Genomic DNA, 20,357 nt, shown 5'->3' with positions numbered 1-20,357 from the left:
TTAAATTACAACAACTCCCAAGTATAATAAGTGTGTGTGTGTGTGTGTGTGTGTGTGTGTGTGTGTGTGTGTGTGTGTGTGTGTGTGTGTGTGTGTGTGTGTGTGTGTGTGTGTGTGTGTGTGTGTGTGTGTGTGTGTGTGTGTGTGTGTGTGTGTGTTCGTTCCCACAGGAATCAATCAGTTTAACCCTATGGCGATGCAGAATGCCCAGATGTCTCAGGCACCCATGGGAGCACGTGCTCCCTCCCCCATGAACCATCCACCGCAGATGAACATGAGCTCCGTCCCAGCGGTTAGATCTCCCGGCTTTATTTTTTTTCTCTCATCTCTCTTTTATCTCTCTCTGGTTCTGTCAGCTTCTACCGATTATTCCATCGATTAATCGAGTAATCCCATAAGACATACTTTTGTTTTATTGAAGAGCAATAATAAATATACAATATAGTTGTTTCATTTTTGGAAAAAGCAACATTGTTATTGCTTAAATTGCATACATTAATATTATCGGTCAAAAAATAAACCTATTTTGGTGCATTCAAGTGCCATATAAAACAACATTAATATAAAAAATCCTCAAACTAAGGAAAACATTAAAATTATAATACATAAACATGGCCTTTTAAGTTGTGCAACTTAACTTTGAGAACTATAAGTTCCAACCTGAGAGTGATCTATATAGGCCTATATGTATGTATAAGTTATACTTACTTACTACAATTCTACACAGTTCTGTACACTTTATGCTAGTAGATCGTTGATCAGCTGTTTCTCCGCGGAGGGGAGAGAGAGTGTGAGAAAGAGGCACGCTACAATCGGCTGTTTCTCCAAAGGGATAGTCAACAAGTCGGCTCAAATTGTGGTCACCAATACAGATTTACTTGCTTTTATTTTTGGAAGTTATGTTTGGTGTAGCTTAATCATCTGTACAACTCTGTGATTTAGTTGTCGGGTCCACGTCCTGGGGCCTGTTTCACAAAAGCCAAATTTATAAATCCAGGATAACTGATAAAGCGAGGCTTGACCTAGTCTAATCTTTGCGGCCTGGCTTGGTGTGTTTCATGAAGGCCAAGCCAGGCTGAGGAGGAGCGACTAGGTCGAGCCAGGCTGAAGTAATTCGGATAGATGTGCGTTCACGGCTCTCCTAAACAGACCACGATGTCGATAACAGATTTACTGATGCCAAAATGGAGAATACGCATTGTTCATACTTTATACAGAGTGAGCAGCAGCTTCTTGTGGAATTATGACGACGTGAAACACAATATTTGTAAAAAAGAAACACTGCCGCTGTAATGAAACAGCGAGAGAAAGCGTAGCAGACGATCACCTACCGACTGAATGCGTAAGTAGCCTAAAAAAATACATTTACTGACCACTGCTCTGAATTGAAACTGTCATAATTATACTATTCAAGGATTTGGCTACTGATCATTTGCACAAATTAACCGTTGTACTCTTTGCCTTAAAAGTGAGCAGAAGATAATGTTACTAGGAAATTTACCATGAAGATCAATTTTCTATAACGCTAGAATATGATGCGTAAATATCTCTCTCACTCTGTTCCTCCCTCTCTCTCATGGGCTAAAATATAAATTACCTAAGTCATATTAACTTCCACTGCTCACTTTTAATGCAAAATGTACAACTGTTCGTTTCTGCAAATGACAGTGACTCATTGAATGGTTTCATTTAAGAGCAGTAGTTCTTAAATGTATATTTTTAGACTAGATCATTCAGTCGGTCCGCTATTATCTGCCACGTTTTTTTTCTCATGTATTTATTTTTTTTTTTATAGAGGACAATTTTTCTTCTTTACATATTATAGGATTTGCTCCCTTGTGTATATATGGACATAGAAAAGAGACACTGAAAAAATTGGACTCTAAAATCTAGAAACTATAAAGAGAATTAAGTGATACATTTCATGCACACTGTAAACATGAATGTAACACAGTATATCCATCAGTTATTTCCCCCCAGCAAAATATAAGGTCAAAAACCATTGAGGTGGCCTCTCCCTGTTGTTACATGAATGCACAGTAGTCTACAATATATAGTTATTGGTTCAGTGAACTAAGTCTAGAATTTGGCAGGATTTTACAATTAGGATATGTTCTTAAAATTGTGCAATCCTCCCAAATGATAGTCCCAGTTTACTGGACAACACACATTGTGTGGTAAGAATGCCAAATTATTGAATCCTTTATTGTTAAAGAATACAAAAAAATGAATCAACTAAAAAAAATTAATTTTATTGGTGCATTGGTCCATTATAGAAACACACATGTACAGCACTTTATATATTGCCCTTAGTTACAGACTTCATTTAAAACACATTTCAGCCTTTTCTAATTATCTCAACAACTGCTATAATATATTCATCAAACTTCTAACAACAATATGAACAGCAGTCTTCATACAGCAATATAACAGTAACAATGTTACATGAATAATTATTAAAAATAATGGTCACAAATTTAAATAATAGCAGTACTTAAATGAACCGCAATATGCACCTGTTTTTTTAATGTTTAATGCAGGTGGATAACAATAAAATAAAAGCACTGCTGAGAGAACAGAAAAGGCAGCAGGATTAATAAATCCTGGCTGTTAGCCTGGTCGGGACCAGGCTAGCTGTACAAAATAAATCTCCATGGTAACTTAGGTGCCAATGCTTTTGTGAAACCAAGTCAAGGCTAAATTGAGCCAGGATAACTGGGAAATGCCAGCTTAATCCCTTATCTTGGTTTTGTGAAATAGCCCTCTGGATTGGATGAGTAGACTGGATGTTTTCTGTTGAGTTGCTGTAGCATTGACTTTGTGCTATTGTGCTAAAGTTAAGCTAGTTCAGTTTTGCAATCCATTGTACAGAGTTTTTATTTTTTGCAGCTTGAAGTGATTCCAAACTTTGGACACCTTCTGTAGCTTTCTCCTGCCTGTATCTTCTCTTAGCCCCTCACTATTCACGCTCTCCTCCTTTATTTTGTAATCCGCGCCGTCAGTCTTTACAGCATGTGTCAACAGCAGCGTCAGCCCGGTGTGCAACAGTAATAATCATCCGTGCGGAACAGAGTGAGCGGTACAACGTTAGTTACATTTATATATTTAGTTAGAATTATTCGAGTTACTTGAGGAATCGTTTCAGCCCTATTAACCAGTCACCTGGATTTCAATAACTAATCTGTAATTAAACCATGGCAGAGCCTAAAGCCTGGTTTACAGCTATTTAATGATTCTCCCTGGCTTTAGATCTGTTGCCATGCTGTCTTTTAATTCAGCACACAGACCACAGGGCTTGTAAAGGATTATTGTAGTGGTAGCATGCATGTATGCTGCATTGCATTCACTTTATTTTACATGGAAGGCATTGGATACTAGAGGCCTGCTGCAATAATGATTGTGTCTGTTTTATTTCTCTCCTCTTTTTCAGATGGGTATGTCCCCGTCAAGGATGCCTCAGACTCAAGGAATGATGGGTAGTCATGCTAATAACATGGTAGCTCAGCCAGCCAATCAGGGCCAGTTCCTGCCACAGAGCCAGTTCACTGCAGGTGGAGCAATGAATTTGAATGTAGGCTTGGGCCAGCCCATATCACAGGCTGCTGTCACACAGGTGAGGAGACTTGTGCTGTGTTGTATGCTCCTAGCGCTTTTAGTGCTCCTTGCATTTCTCTGTCTGCCAAAGTGTCAGCATGTTGGCTGCTATATAAATGGTGTGTATTGGTATGCTAACTGTCCATCCCTCTTTGTTCCAGCAAACACAGAACTCTAACCTCCCTCTGAATGCACTGGGATCCCTTGGCGCCCAGATGCCCTGTGGCCCTGCAGTCCAGCCCACCCTGGGTGCCACCCCTCCACCTAATGCCTCTGTCAGCCTGCAGCCTCAGCAGCAGCAGCAGCACCATGCTTCTGCACAGGCCCAGGTGCCACCGCGGCCCTCTACTCCCGCCTCCACGGGTGGGCCCTCCTCCACCCCAACTCACATACCCAGTAGCCTCCCTGGCCCCCCCTCAGCCATGGGCAAACCCCACCCCCCCCCCCCCCCCCCCCCCCCACCCAAAAAAACCCCCCCCCCCCAAACACCCCCCCCCCCCCCCCCACAACCCCCCCCCACCCCCCCCCACCACGGCGCGGTTCTAACAAAAAAAAAAAAAAACACCCCCCCCTTGTTTTCGCCCCCCCTCCCCCACTTCTCTTTAAAAAAAAAAAAAAAATAAAAGGAATACTGTTTTCCCCCCTCCTCCACCCCGCCAGCCCCCACAACAGCAGACGAAGACCCCACCCCCCCCCCCCCCGCGCCCGCGCCCCCCCCCCCCCCCCACCCCCCCCAAAACACACACCAAAAAAAAACAAAAAAAAAAAAAAAAAAAAAAGAACCAAAACAAAAAACAAAAAAAAAAAAAAAAAAAATAAAAAAATAAAAAAAAAAAAAAAAAAAAAAAAAAAAAAAAACAAAAACAACCCACCACCAACCCCCCACCACCTCCACCCCCCAAAACCACCAAACCACCCAAAAAAAAAAAAACAACACCAAAAAACAAAACAAAAAAACAAAACAAAAAAAAAAAAACCACAAAAAAAAAACCCCAAAAAAAAAAAAGAACAAGTAAAACAATTAAATACTTGATTGTTTCAATGGCTGCACGATTAATCTAATCACAATCGCGATGTCACCCGCTGCGATTACATAACCGCAAGAATTGTGCAATTTAAGTAAACAAAAAGGTGTGCGTGACACAGTCTCCACGTTGTAACACCCTTCACTATACCGGCAGTATTGACAACCTATGAAGCCACTGTGTCTTAAGAAGCATGTTTTTTATTGTTCACCGTTAATTCATTTTACATCGTCTTTGCTATCTCTTTATCCACTCGCTTTTGTCTCACATGGATGCTACGCTAAGTCCAACACCGCTCTCTCTCGGCTTGCTTTACCACTCAAACACTGACATCACTCACTTACCGCACCTGCCGTTCTCGCTCTCACTAATGCCTTATTTATGGTTGTGCGCTGAATCTTTGTTGAATCTGCCCTCTGAATTACGCTACCCCATGGATGTATTCAGCACTACCCTTGAAACAACGTCCATAAAAGATGGTCTGTCAGTCTGATTAGGCAGTAGCGCGAGTGTTGTGTATGGTCACGTGGGTATCAGAAGTGTAGAGGGTTTCAGAGCATGCAGACTTTAAGAAGAGGTTGTACAGATTATATTTTGTAACTTAATCTAATTAGCTATTATATTACACCCATCTTAAATGCTATTGTTTATAAGGGCATTAAAAAATGTATTATTCTAATGAGAATTTGTATCTTTCTCATTTATTGTTCCATTTATTTCATATATACTGTTGAGCAAAGCAAAACATTTCGGAACTTTTTGTTAATTTTGGGAAATATTGTTATATAAAAAAAGTATTTCTCCTTATGCTCGTTTAACTCGTTAAGCTAAGAAATACACATTTCAAAATGTTTATTTTGTGCATTTTCCTTGATAATTTGGCAAGTAGACTCATGATACTATTAGATCGCAAGGTTACACTTTACTTGAAGGTATCTACATAAGAGTGACCTGACACTGTCATGAACATGTCATAAACATAATAAACAAGTCATAAACGTTTATGACGTAACGCTTCTGTCATTAAGTGTCATTCGGTTTTTGTCATGACAAGTTAGGGTTAGTTAGGGTTAGGGTTCATGTGTCATGACAGTGTCATGTGTTCATGACACTGTCCTGTCACTCTTATGTAGATACCTTCAAGTAAAGTGTTACCGATTGCAATTGCAGTATTGTAAATCGCAATATGACTTTTTATCCAAATCGTGCAGCCCTAATTGTTGCTTGATTCAGCATAGGATAGCTGGTTAACCCTGGTTGTGTTCATATAGCAGGATGATGAAACCAAACCCCCGCTGGTGAAGAAGGAGGAACCAGATGCAGCAGAGCCAAAGCAGGAACCAATGGAAACTGAGGAAAAGAAGCCGGAGATGAAGGCAGAACCCAAAGAAGAGGAGGAAAGTGGGGCCAACGGCACATCAACCACCTCCACCACTCAGAACCGCAAAAAAAGTAAGAACACAGATCTCTTTGTATATATTAAGTGTGTAAAAAGTATTGTGGTTTTATATTTTGTGATACAAAAATTAGAAGATGTCATATGCATCACAATTTCAAGTAAATGTATACTATTGCACATATTTATTTCAGCTCATGTTGCAGTGAAATCCATTAAACAAGACAAAGATGATAGGCCTGTGTCTGAGAGTTAAGGGTTTACTGTCTCCCCACACCCCAGAATACATGTATCTTGTAACTTTTGTTTTATTGATGCTGATGATCTTTCATCAGAGTGCACAGTTAGATAGGACTGCAAGTTAATATATTGTATTTGCAGACACGGGTATGCTGTGTGTTTGATTTCTTCTAACATTATTATTGTTTGTCCAGTTTTCAAGCCAGAGGAGCTGAGACAAGCCCTGATGCCGACACTTGAGGCCCTCTACAGGCAAGACCCAGAGTCACTGCCCTTCAGACAACCTGTAGACCCCATGCTACTAGGCATCCCTGTGAGTGTCCACAATACACGCCATACCTTAATTTCGATATTAAAGACCCACAGAAAGAACTGTTAAGCATGATTTGCTCATTTCTGCAAATGTATCTCTCCTGCTGCACAGGACTACTTTGACATTGTGAAGAATCCTATTGACTTATCCACCATCAAGCGCAAGCTGGATACAGGTCAATACCAGGAGCCTTGGCAGTATGTTGAAGATGTGTGGCTCATGTTCAACAATGCGTGGTTGTACAACCGTAAAACATCCCGTGTCTACAAGTACTGCACCAAACTGGCAGAAGTGTTTGAAGCCGAGATTGATCCCGTCATGCAGGGCCTGGGCTACTGCTGCGGCAGGAAGGTGAGACAACATGAAATGGGGATTTACATGAAAAACTGTACTTTTAACTATATTTATCTCATCACTTCACATTATCTTTATGTGTGTGTGTGTGTGGTGTGTGTGTGTGTGTGTGTGTGTGTGTGTGTGGTTGTTAACTTCAATGCCAACTTCAGTTTGTAACTGACATGGATTGTTAATATGCTTATCTGATGTTTTCACAGTATGAGTTTTCACCCCAGACGCTGTGTTGCTATGGCAAACAGTTGTGTACCATTTCCAGGGACGGCACCTACTACAGCTACCAAAACAGGTAAAATTGTATGAAGACTCTGCTGATGGGGTTGTAAAGATTAGGTGTGCAGCTTAATCTTCAAAGATAATAACATGGCCAAAGATGCATTACATACACCCATACCAGTCAACAAAGCTGTAAGTAACTTATACACATGACTTTTCCTCTTTGTAGGGGTGTCACAGACACCACTATGAGTTGTATATTGTGGCCAAGCAGAATGTGCATTATCTGGCCCTGTCTTGTCCTGATCTCTGTTGTGCCTGAGAACCAGCACCAAAACTCCCCCTGGTGGGCAGAATCTGCTTCTGCACCTCTGTCATTCCAGTGCAACACCATTCAATTAATACAGATCCTTGCTACGAAATGCTGTGAGGTTTCCAACTTCGGATTCAAGACTTGCAGCAAAAACTCAGTTTTTATGAAACTTTAATGGATTCCTAATATTGTCCAAGAAGTTCTGAGCAAGGTGTTATCATTTGACAAAACTTGGATCTAAATTCCTTTAAGTATTAGAACTGAAATACCCTTGAAATTTAGTCACGTAATTTAAGTTTTTCTATAAGACCAGCACATTTGTATTTGCATCACTCATTCTGTCTCCATCGGCATAACCGTAACATTCCTTTATCCTCTCACAATGCATGTTGCTTATGTTATAAATGATTGTATTTTTTCCCGTATTCTAGCATGCAGTTGGATGGTGTCATGTCGTCATACAGTAGTTAGAAAATATATTTCTTCTTTCTTCACATTCATTTACCATTATTAACCTTTTAGCATGTTTACCCCATTTCTGTTCCAGTTTGAATGAGAGTGGATGAATCATGACCATTTCATATGTCACTAACATGTACCTGTGCCTGTGTGTGTATGTGTCCCTCCGTCTGTCCGCTGCCCATGCTCCGTCCTCGGTTGTTGCCGTGTGCTCCGTTTACTCTGCATTCTGCCACCTGTACGCCGGTTTGCCTGTGCTGCTACTGTGTGTGCTGGCTGCAGTTCACCCAAATATGGCCTTATTGCCGACAGGTATCACTTCTGTGAGAAGTGCTTCAACGAGATCCAGGGCAACAGTGTGACCCTGGGGGACGACCCGGCACAGCCACAGACGTAAGTTACCCGGCCCGGTTGGCTGAACACCACCTGATGATCATCTTGCGAGATTATCAGGCTGTTTTCTCTCGACTTTATTCTGTGGAAAGGAGTTTCAATCAGCTGATATGAACTTGGTTGTCCCTTTATCTCTCTTTTTTTTTTTTTTTTTTTTTTGTGCAGCATGATATCAAAAGAGCAGTTTGAAAAGAAGAAAAATGACATGCTGGACCCTGAACCGTGAGTACTGTCTGGACAGTGACGTCAGTTTGACTGTCATTTATGTTAGGGCAGTGATTCTTCCTTAACACTTTTCGCGATGAAATCACAAAAAAAGCAAATATTTTTCGTTGCCAGGTTTGTTGAATGTAAAGACTGTGGACGAAAGATGCATCAGATCTGTGTGCTGCACTACGATGTCATTTGGCCATCAGGGTAAGTCTTGCTATGGCTGTTGGACAACTATCCAGCCATTTAAGCATACTTAACAGGAGTCTTATTTGCAGAATATAGAACTCATACTTCTTACTATGAATTAGTATTTGCTGGCTTTGGTTGACTCTAAACTGTAGTTTGATCTTTCTTCCTTTAGCTTTATCTGCGACAACTGTCTGAAGAAGTCTGGCAAAACAAGAAAGGAGAACAAGTTTTCAGCCAGAAGTGAGTTGCATTTAATAGTAAAACAACCGTAACAATTCATTTGATTTTAATTTTCCTTTTTATTTGATCACAAAAGTCTCAATGTTTCTACCTTGAATTGATATTAAAAGCATTTTGTTTTTGTGTTTGTGCTGGCCTTTGTAAAGGGTTGCAGTCGACCAGGTTGGGGACGTACATCGAAGACAGAGTGAATAAGTACTTGAAAAGGCAGAACCACCCAGAGGCTGGTGAGGTGTTTGTGCGAGTGGTGGCCAGCTCTGACAAAAATGTGGAGATTAAGCCTGGCATGAAGTCTAGGTAAGGCTCTCACCTGCTGATAAAGTGTGCCTCTCCTGATTTGCTAAAACATTTAAGTGTGGAATAACATGGTAGTTTTCATTGTGTGTCTGCTTTCTAAATGTAAGCCCAGCTGGAAACTACACCGCCTACCACTTAAGAACTTTTCTCATCTTAGAAACAAACAAGGAGAGAAGTTGGGGATTAAAAGTGCTTTTTAAGAAATTGTGCTAACACAGAGGTTGTGTGAGTTTGCGTGATAATGTTAGTCACATGTGAATCGGCATCTCTGTGATTTGGGTCGTATTGGCAGCGTTTAAATTTTAAACGAAAGTTTTGACCGATCATTGACATCATATGCAGGGGATAATGTCAGTAAATTCGAGTAAAATACAGCCTTTGCTTATCCCGTGCGAATGCTCAGTATGAAACAGACCGGGGGGGACACATGCAATACAGGTGTCCAACCGGACTTCTTAAACCCCTAGGCCAACAGCACACCCCCACACGTTGACTCTTCACGTTTTCGCTGTCACACGATAAACTCACAGGTGCTGCTAATGCTGCTAATGGGTATTGTCGCGCCCCGCCAAGTTTGAAGAAGGAAACATGGAGGACCACACATATTCAAAATCCAAATTTCAGGAACAGGAGTCTTCTTCTTCGCCCAGAAAAAGAAAAAGGATATTGAAAAGAGCAAGAGACCGGCTTTTTGAAGCGTGAAGGCTACCGTAGCTGTAATACGTACTTTGAACTGCGTGGTGCGAGAGAGTTGATTGCGATATATGATCTCAACGCTAGATGGGAGAAATTCCTACACATTAGACCTTTTAAGGCCTAAAAAAAACACAAAATAAACCTAACTTTACTTATGCTTCTTTGTTTTCACAGGTTTGTGGACTCAGGCGAGATGGTGGAGACCTTCCCTTACAGAACCAAAGCACTTTTTGCATTTGAGGAAATAGATGGGGTTGACGTTTGTTTCTTCGGCATGCATGTCCAGGAGTACGGCTCAGAGTGTCCCTTTCCAAATACCAGGTAAACTACAGGAAAAAATAAGAATGATGCATGCATTTTGTCTCCGTTTATTTTGGTGTTTTGTTTGCATTGCTGTTTGATTAAATTCACCATATTTGCTTTGCAGACGGGTTTACATATCATACCTCGACAGCATTCACTTCTTCAGACCCCGTGTGCTAAGGACTGCAGTGTACCATGAGATCTTAATAGGCTACCTGGAGTATGTGAAGAAACTGGGGTGGGTTAAGAGTAACTTTACACGGTGTAGTGTTTTACACAATTTCAACTAATGCTCTATGTATCATTCCTGCAAGTGGCTGACAACTCTTGTTGCCCCCAGGTATGTGATGGGTCACATCTGGGCCTGCCCACCCAGCGAAGGAGATGACTACATTTTTCACTGCCACCCTCCTGACCAGAAGATCCCCAAGCCCAAGAGGCTCCAAGAGTGGTACAGAAAGATGCTGGACAAGGCTTTTGCTGAGAGGATCCTACACGATTACAAGGTCAGAAAATGATCCCCACGTTATCTCTTTGTGACTACAGTGGGATGCTCTGTCTCTCAAGAGTTTCTCCAATATGTTAACAATTTTGTCACCAATTATAATTGTACAGTATGTAAGTCTGGGTCTCTGTCTGTCGGTCTGTTTCAGTCTGTGGTTAGGTGTCAGTCAGATGCCATACCATATTACTTTATAGATTTTATGAGCCTACTCTGGAGTAGGCTGAATATTTTACAATGATTATAACATTATTTTGGTTTAATATTATGTATATAGTATTATCTTGATCATTCTGGTGGCGTGAGACGATCATTTAGTGTATTTGTTTACTGTCACTTGATATAATTGCATTGCAACAGGATTTTCTCATGGAGAGATGGTGGTTCACAGTTGCACATGTCTGAATGATAAGTTAGCTTTCTTGAGAAGGATGTTTTAGAGTTATACTAAAACACAAAAAAGCCTAATGGGATGAACTGGAAAATGTAACGTATTTAAATTAAAGTTGAAACTACTCTACTAGACATACCAATATCGACTGTGTTAAGTATTTATATTGTCTTGAGCCCTTTTCTTAGCCAGAGTATTTATATGCTTTGCATCATCCTTTCTGACAAGACAAATGGTTATCAGCATGTCACTGTGTCCAGTCCAGATGTGTGGAGTATAGGGGGGCTCCCCCTTGTGTTTGGTATAGATTATTGCAAAAAAGTATGAGAACAAAAACTTCACTTCTAAGTCAGCATATAGTTAAATTATTTAGGCTCATCTTTACAATTTTGTTACTCTTGACTTTGAATGAAGTGTATTTTAAGATGATAAAATGTTTATTTAAACTGAGTCTTGTGGGTTTGGCGATGGGGATGTTTCATGTTAAACAAAAAGGATCTTATTCTTTAACAAAAAATGTCTACCTCTGTAGGGATCCTTTCCATAATGTTGTCAGACATAACAATGTGCAAACGAGAAAATGTGAATATTTGGATTTTAATACGCTAGTACAGTGCCTTGACTTGGCCTGTGTATTGCTTCTTGTAGCTTTCTCCAGAACCATTGTACCCCAATATTATTTAGAGAAGGACCCCAAAGCAGTTATTATTCAACACCACTTTATACTACTGACTTACTGTGTACTTCTACATCAGAGGAAAATATTGTACTACTACATTTACCTAAAAGAGAAATGTTATTGGTTACAGATTCAGATTTTATTCATAAAATATCACAATTAAAATATGGAGTAATCAGACTCATGGTAGTGCGCCATGTGCCACCCATCCAGCCCGTTATGACACCCAGTTAGCAAAAACCTGCGAGGGAGGGAAGAAAAGATAGAAGGTAGGCCTGCACGATAAATCGTTATAAAATCGCAATCTCGATTCACCCGGTTCACGATTTAATTTTTAAATTACTTTGATTTAAAAAATATATATATAAATTAAAAAAATATTTTTTGGGGGGCATTTTCGGCCTTTATTTTGGTAGGACATCTCTCACACAGTTCAGGTCTTCACCCTCAGCCAATGACAAATCGCCTTTTAGTCACGTGTTTCACTCGTCGAGCGAGCGCGGAAGTTTGGAAATAAACCAAATGGATGTTGATGAAAACCCAGGTACTAGTGACGAGAATCAGCCAACCACTCAGTCTCAAACCGAACTCGTTCCGAAAAAAGGCTCACATTCGTTGGTGTGGAAGTATTTTGGATTCAAGCAAGACGACGAGGGTCAATCCGATGTGATTTGCGAGACATGCTTTTCCCTCGCTGCAGCACCGCAAAGTAACACCACAAGACTTTACCAGCACCTCAAACATCACCGCAAAGTGCAACATGATGAAGCCGTACATGGCAAGAGGTCCGAAAGACGTTTCAATTAGTCTATTTACAGCCATGTTCAGGGCCATATTCAGTGCAGTGAGTTAAACTTCTATTTTTGGTAACCTACTTGATTGGCCAGTTGAATGTTAATTCTATAAAAGGCAAGCAGTTAAAGAGTGTGCTAAGAAATCATTCTGTTTTTGATAGTGTACTTAATTGGCAATTTACAAACTCTACAAAGACTGAAGCTGTAGCTGCAGCATGTTGACATGTTTTAATTATGTAAAGACATGTTCAAGGAGTTCAGATAGAGCCGGTATCAGGGCCATATTTAGTTCAATATGTTAGGTCACTATTTTTCACCACAAGCCTCTGTTTACAGGCTTGTGGTAATGCACAATGTGCTATAAATATATGTTCCTGCCAATTTGTTCTGTTTTGTCAAGGTTCATGTGTGCAATAAACATTACACATCGTGAGAAAAAAATCGTGGCACAGAATCGTGATATCAATTCTAAGCTAAAAAATCGTGATTCATATTTGTCCCTGAATCGTGCAGGCCTAGTAGAAGAAAAATTAAAATAGTTTTTGTTTTAACTACATTTCAGTGCCATCTTTTTCGTCCATGGTATGGCATGTTGATATTGCCGCAGTCAGTGTTTATTGACAGGGTGCGGTCTTGTCTCGTCATGATTATCGTTACTGAATTTAACACTTCAGCAGAAATATTAATTTCCAAACAGGCTTAGTGGCTTGACGGTTATAAAGTAACGTTAAAGGGATATTTCACCGTTGGAAAGATGAATATATCTTTTAAATTGGGTCACTTATGTAGTAGAAATGTGAAATTGTTTTAGAAATTGGTGGCTCCTAGGCCGAGAAAACCCAGAAAATGTGTTTTTGGCTCATGTGGATGAAAGGCACCAAATCCCAGAATGCACTTACACTTACGAGTCCGCTCCCAAGCCACGCCTACCGTTTACAGACAGACAGTGAGGCATTCAACTCAACTCAAGTGTGTTTTATTGTCATTTCAACCATATACACAAAACGTTTCACCGTGGCTCAAGTGGTGTTACACATTTAAAATGCATAAAAACGACATACGAAACAACCGTAAATTTGCGTGGAATGTAGAATGGTTGGCATTTAATGGTCACAAACTCCACCAGCAGTTAGTTGGATACAAGCACCCCTATGTCTGCACCAGTCCGTGTTAACACAGCCCTCCTCCACTAGTCTTACCCGGCGACAGAGCAGCAGGCCTGGTAGCTGGATAGTCCGGTACACTGTCGTTGAGCCATGTTTCCACAACAGCAAAAACACAGCAGTCTCTGAACTCGCGTTGGGAGTTTCGGTGAAGTTGGATGTTGTCCAGTTTGTTGTCTAATGGGCGGACACTTGCAAGCAGGATTGATGGGACAGGTGGCCAGCTAGCGTTAGCTTTCCCCCTAGCTAGCTCATACTCCTGCCCTCGTTCCGCGTTTCACCGCTGAGGATGTCCCCTTACCGGCTAGCGGCATCGAGCGACACCGCAGGCTGTGGTGCTGGTCTCTGTACCAGCCGAAGCTCGCGTAGTGTGTCGAGTATTCCGTCTGTAATAAAGTTTCCTGACCTGTACCAAAGATTCTCCGATCTGTACCAATGTATCCCGGTGGTACACATGTACGGTAGTTTGAATGCACATAATTGTTGTAAAAGTTTTCTGATGAAAAGACAGAGATTGTTTAGCAAAGCTTCAAGATGGCTAACACTCTGTTTACTTCGGCAAGCTTCAGGTAAAGACAGTCCAACCCCCTATGGGCGGGTTGAAAACGTGGAACTTGCTGGCTGTAGTCCACAGACTCTTTGCAAAAATGCCTCCGATGATGCTAAATGACGATTTTTGCGTCATCAGAGGCTTTGTTCCAGACCCACAATACAGAAAAATCTAGTCTCAGGGACATGAGGGAGGGAAGCACATTCGAAATTCGAAAATACTACTATTTCTACTGATACAAAGCTTAATGTTAATCTGTGAAGTATCCCTTTTAAAATATGTATTTAAATAGTGGAGGTATTTTGCCAGCGGTAATGTTATTTGTGTTATATGTTAAGCACACTTGCACAACGTAGTCTAAGTGGGACAAAGGAAGACAACTCTCTTTGCCCGATCAGCTCTGAGATTACGTTATCTTCTGCCTTCTGCTTAGAAGTGATGAATTTAAAGCTTACAGCACCTTAATACGATAGTGTCTGGCTTTTCTTTGATGTAGCGTTGGCAATAAATGCCTTTTTAGTGAGTTTCCTGAGTGAATTTAAGCTGGGCTTTTTTTTTTCTCAACCTTTTGTTGTGTGGTCTATTAATTTTATTATTAGCCAATATAAAACGCTGTCCAAACTGCTCAAAATTACAAAACCTCAAGTTCATTGGGTACCCAGGAAGCAAAGTGTGAAGTAGATCGGATGAATGTTACTCGAGACATTTGAAAGATACGCACACACAGATGGTCCTCAAATTTATAGTTGGTTAAGGAACACTACTGGTGGAAGCTACAGTATAATATAAAAACACTATATATATAAACTTGCTGTCATTCTTTTTAAGAGCTGTATTACTAGCTTGCCTGATGGAAGTTTTGTGTGTCTGTGTTCAGGACATTTTCAAACAGGCAACAGAAGACCGGCTAACCAGTGCCAATGAGCTGCCGTACTTTGAGGGTGACTTTTGGCCTAATGTACTGGAGGAGAGCATCAAGGAGCTAGAGCAGGAGGAGGAAGAGCGGAAGAAGGAGGAGAACACGGCCTCCACTGAGACGACAGAGGTGAGTTAGATGGATTAGGTGGATTGAGCATTTTGAAATGGGTTTTATAAAAGGAACGCTCTTGTTATGCCAAAATCAACAGCCTGATGCTCAGGCCTCTGTTTCACCCCAGATTTGATCATCCTCAAGTCCTCATTATATTAAAGCTTTCAGCAGTCATTCAGGCATCGTATAACCACTCTGCTTAATTGCATAACCTCATCTTGTCTGTTGTGCAATCTTTCTAAAAAACCATGTCCATCTATTTCAAGGGAGCCCAAGCTGACAGCAAGAATGCCAAAAAAAAGAATAACAAGAAAACCAACAAAAACAAGAGCAGCGTCAGCCGAGCCAATAAGAAAAAGCCTGGGATGCCGAATGTAGCCAATGACCTGTCCCAGAAGCTCTATGCCACGATGGAGAAACATAAGGAGGTGGGAAAACCTAGGATCTATAAAATAATTTTTTGCAATCAATTTCCATAACTAAAATGCCATTTCATGCAACATTTTAGCAATTAAGTTGTTTTTAACACTTGATACTATACTGTACTTTTAAGCCAAACTGGTAGGTTGATATGGATGACCAAATAATTGCACAGAACAGGTTCTTTCTCGTTACTGTACATCTTACAGGTACATCTGGGCACGTAAGTACACCAGCACACAACAGGATCCTTTGGCTTCAGAGAGCAGTTCAGATGCATCCCATGTAGGAATTGCCTACTACATGGGATGGACTGAGAGTTGGGAATTTATTACAGCATACTATATATGTTCTTTACAACTAACTGACACTGTTCTCCTTCTTTCTACAACCAGGTGTTTTTTGTTATCCACCTCCATGCTGGGCCAGTCATTAACACCCTGCCACCCATTATGGACCCCGACCCTCTGTTGACCTGTGACCTGATGGATGGCCGTGATGCCTTTCTGACTTTGGCCAGGGACAAGCACTGGGAGTTCAGCTCACTGAGAAGATGCAAATGGAGCACAATGTGTATGTTGGTAGAGCTGCACAACCAAGGCCAGGACCGCTTTGTGTACACCTGCAATGAGTGCAAGCACCACGTGGAGACTCGCTGGCACTGCACCGTCTGCGAGGTAGGCAATAATGGCACTATACCGATATGTTTTGAAATCTATATCAGTTATGAATAAAATTAAAATCTTCTCACAACCTTAATGGGGTCTTCCTTACCTTTCTTCAGGACTACGACCTATGCATTAACTGCTACAACGCTAAGGGCCACGAGCACCAGATGGTGAAGTGGGGCCTAGGTCTGGATGATGACAGCAACGGTCAGGGTGGAGAGGCCTCCAAGAGCCCTCAAGAGAGCCGTCGTCTCAGCATCCAGCGCTGCATCCAGTCCCTGGTCCATGCCTGCCAGTGCCGCAATGCCAACTGCTCTCTTCCTTCATGCCAAAAGATGAAGAGGGTCGTTCAACACACCAAAGGCTGCAAGCGCAAGACAAATGGTGGTTGCCCTGTGTGCAAGCAGCTCATCGCTCTATGTTGTTATCACGCCAAGCACTGTCAGGAGAACAAGTGTCCTGTTCCCTTCTGTCTCAACATCAAGCACAAACTCCGTCAGCAGCAGCTGCAGCACAGGCTCCAGCAAGCTCAAATGATGCGCCGCAGAATGGCAACCATGGCTGGAAGGGGTATGCCCATGCCATCTCCACCTACCTCAGCTGCCCCTGACACCCCCAACTCTGTGCAGCAGCCTAATACACCCCAGACCCCCCAGCCCATGCCCAACCAGCCCCAACAACAGCAGCCACCAAACCCTGCCAATATTGCCCAGGGCTTCCCCAACAATGGCCGCAGCAGCCAGCCCCCAACACCAGGGCCGCAGGGCAAACCAGGGCCTCAGTCATCCCCTCTTCATCAGCAGCAGTCACCTCTGCCTAACATGCCCCACCAACAGCAGCCTCAGCCACCACAGCAACAACAGCAGCAGCAGCAGCAGCAGCAGCCACTGCTGGCAGCCCTGAAGGTGGCCAGGCAGATTGAGATGGTAGCCAAGGCAAAGCAGCAGCCAACAACAACAACAACAGCAGCAGCAGCAGCAGCAGCAGCAGCAGCAGCCGCAGCAGCAGCAGAACTATGCCATGAATGGGATGCCCATAAACCACCCACGAATGATGGGGCCCATGCCGGGGCAGATGCAAATGATGCAGGGGCCACGGGGGCCCCAGGTAATGCAGGCTATGCAGCAGGGCCAGTGGGGTCCAGGGATGCAGAATCCCATGCAGAATCCCCAGAGTCATCAGCCACAGGTCCCTCCTCAACAGGGCCCTATGGCTCCTCAGCAGGCTCAGGGGAGCCCTATGCTCCAGCAGGGCCAGCTCATGCAGAGGCCCATGATGCCCCAGCAACATGGCCTCCAAATGCCTGGGGTCATGCCTCCCCAGGGGCCTTCACAGCAGGTAATGACACCACAGCAGCAAAACATGCCACGGGGGATACCTGGAAACATTGCTCCGAGTGCCCTGCAGGAATTACTGCGCACCCTCAAATCTCCCAGCTCCCCACAGCAGCAACAGCAGGTCCTCAACATCCTCAAGTCCAACCCCCACCTCATGGCTGCTTTCATTAAACAGAGGACAGCCAAGTATCAGGCCACCCAGCCGCAGCAACAGCAGCAGGTGCAGCAGCAGAACGCTCAGGCCATGCTTGGGTCCCAGGCAGGAATGCAGGCCATGGCAGCCATGGCAAACCAGGTGCAGAGGCCAGTGATGGCACCTCAGCAGCAGCCTCCTCAGCAGGCAGGGCCCCAGAGTATGGCAACCATGGGCCCCCAAGGCCAGATGATGAATGCTGCTCAAAACGGCAATCCCCAACTGTACCGCAGACAGCAGCTGCTCAGGATGCAGCAGATGCAACAGCAGGCGCAGCAGCAGCAGCAGGGAGGCATGCCTCAGGGCCACGGTCAGTTCCCCCAGCAGCAGCCAGGGCCAGCAAGCTACTCCCAGCTCCGTATGCAGCAGCAATTGGCTATGCAAGGAGGTGGAGGGCCCATGGGACAGCTCCCTCCCACATCTCAAATGGGTCAACCTGGTATGGGCATGGATGGGCCCCAGAACCTCCTCCAGCAGCGCATGCTTCAGCAGCAGCAGCAACAGCAGCAGCAGATGTTAAAGCAGCAGATGGGCTCTCCAGCACAGGCTAACTCAATGAGTCCACAACCTCACATGCTCCAAGGCCAAGCCCAGGGAGGAGCTCACTTACCTGGCCAGACGATGGCCAACACCCTGGGAAACCAAGTACGCTCCCCAGCCCCAGTGCAATCGCCCCGTCCACCTTCGCAGCAGCCCCCGCATTCCAGTCCCTCCCCAAGAATACAGCCTCAGCCTTCACCTCAACACGGCGCCCTCCACTCCAGCTCTCCCCACCCCAGCCTTGGAGGCCCAATGTCAGGCTCCATGGAGCAGGGACACATGGGAACATCGGAGCAGAGTGCCATGCTCCCGCAACTTAACACGCCAAACAGAGGGGGGTTGGGCAATGACATGGGTATGGTGGGTGACACGACGGGAGACACGCTGGAGAAATTTGTTGAAGGATTGTAGCATTTTGGGACAGAGAAAGGCCTTGTTCTGTTTTCAGCTGAGAATTTTTTGTACTTGCTAATGTAAAAAGCTAAAAGAAATACAAACAAATTAGTCATATGAGGCCTACAGACTGTGAACTTTCCTTAAACCAAGGGACTGCTTTTTCTTCCAACACAGAGAGTGATTTAATAATTGCTATTGAAAAGAAGACAACAAAGACACAAAGAATATATTTTTGGTTCAGACCAGCCATGCAAGAATGTGCCCGGTCTTTGTGGTGTTTTCATTTGTTTTTCATTTGTTATGCTCTGGTATTGACTTTTTTAACGAAACTTCTCGAAACAAAAAATATTTCATTTTATTATTAATTTTTTATTTTGTACCTTTGCAAATTAATATCGTGTTTGTGTTGAGAAGACTGTAAAATAATTTTCTGGGAATTTTTGCCAGGTTTCTCCTCTTGCTAAGTTTCTCTGTTCCTGGCTAATTTATTCTAATATGCCATTTTTCAAAAGGACTGCCTTTGGGAAAGCCTTAGTTTCTTTCCTGTTTGCAGATAAATGTATTTGTATAGATCTAGGAACTATTGCACACACCCAAACACAAAAAGCAGGTGTAAAAGAAACCTGCATTGAGGCTTGTTAACGTTCACAGGTGCCGGAATGTTCTTTTTACTGGCCTGGGCCCAGTATTTGTCTTGCAAATGTTTAAAAAAATGCTTCGACTCCCTCAGTCAAAAGGAATTCTCATTAAGTTCTGAACCTCTTTTGCCTGTGGTGGGAAATTAATTTGTTTGACTGCTGATTTGTGTTTAGAGAGTTTTGTGCATCATTTTCTCTCTTGCATTAAACTTGACTTGATGATGAACTGTTCTCTAATGTAAATCATGCAGCTCGACAGTACTGTAAATATGCAGAAAATAAGAATGAAATCACTGTACAAATTGGTTAAAATGGCTCATTTCGTACTTATATACCATATTGTTAAATAAACCTGTGTGCCACAGACTCTGCTTCTATGTTTCTATTTGGAGAGGACTATATTGTAAGACAAGGATAAACTTCAAACTCACATTTGAGAAGCTGGAACCATTAAATGTTTTTGTTTGGAAAAATGGCCCCCCCTAAGTCCAACAACTAATCACATATCAAAATAGACAATTATCAACTAATTGTTTCAGCATCAACATGACAAATGTGTTAACATTTTAAACATTTGTATTTGTTTTTATAACCTAGTTAAGATGACCACTGTTTGACCTTGACGGGCAAATTAATTTATGTCAAATAATGAAGTATGAATTGATACAGATACGACTAGTAGTGTTTTAATACATACCAACGGAATTAAACCGTGCACTTAAATACTTTTTTTTTTTTTTAAACAGGAGATGATTTACAAACGGTGGAGAAGTTTCCACTTTTTATCGGGCAGTGTGATAGACGCCCTGCTGACG

General features: G+C 42.6%; 1 protein-coding gene across 1 annotated transcript in view; it reads left to right on the top strand.

Moving 5' to 3' along the window:
* The window catches only part of crebbpb (CREB binding protein b), a 61,022-nt gene extending 41,113 nt beyond the window's left edge, over nucleotides 1-19,909 (top strand). Inside the window, 20 exon segments of the mRNA XM_039824681.1 lie at nucleotides 171-292; nucleotides 3,431-3,613; nucleotides 3,756-4,037; nucleotides 5,891-6,071; nucleotides 6,450-6,568; nucleotides 6,680-6,919; nucleotides 7,123-7,211; nucleotides 8,223-8,303; nucleotides 8,469-8,525; nucleotides 8,643-8,720; nucleotides 8,878-8,945; nucleotides 9,092-9,242; nucleotides 10,113-10,259; nucleotides 10,366-10,479; nucleotides 10,582-10,747; nucleotides 15,198-15,365; nucleotides 15,617-15,778; nucleotides 16,166-16,447; nucleotides 16,555-17,385; nucleotides 17,387-19,909. Coding sequence (XP_039680615.1) covers nucleotides 171-292; nucleotides 3,431-3,613; nucleotides 3,756-4,037; nucleotides 5,891-6,071; nucleotides 6,450-6,568; nucleotides 6,680-6,919; nucleotides 7,123-7,211; nucleotides 8,223-8,303; nucleotides 8,469-8,525; nucleotides 8,643-8,720; nucleotides 8,878-8,945; nucleotides 9,092-9,242; nucleotides 10,113-10,259; nucleotides 10,366-10,479; nucleotides 10,582-10,747; nucleotides 15,198-15,365; nucleotides 15,617-15,778; nucleotides 16,166-16,447; nucleotides 16,555-17,385; nucleotides 17,387-18,919 — 5,054 coding nt within the window. The 3' untranslated portion in view covers nucleotides 18,920-19,909.
* Nucleotides 19,910-20,357: the final 448 nt, after the last annotated feature.

Source organism: Perca fluviatilis, chromosome 15, assembly GCF_010015445.1.
Source record: "Perca fluviatilis chromosome 15, GENO_Pfluv_1.0, whole genome shotgun sequence".
Classification (NCBI taxonomy): domain Eukaryota; kingdom Metazoa; phylum Chordata; class Actinopteri; order Perciformes; family Percidae; genus Perca; species Perca fluviatilis.
This window is presented reverse-complemented; position numbering and strand designations above follow the sequence as displayed.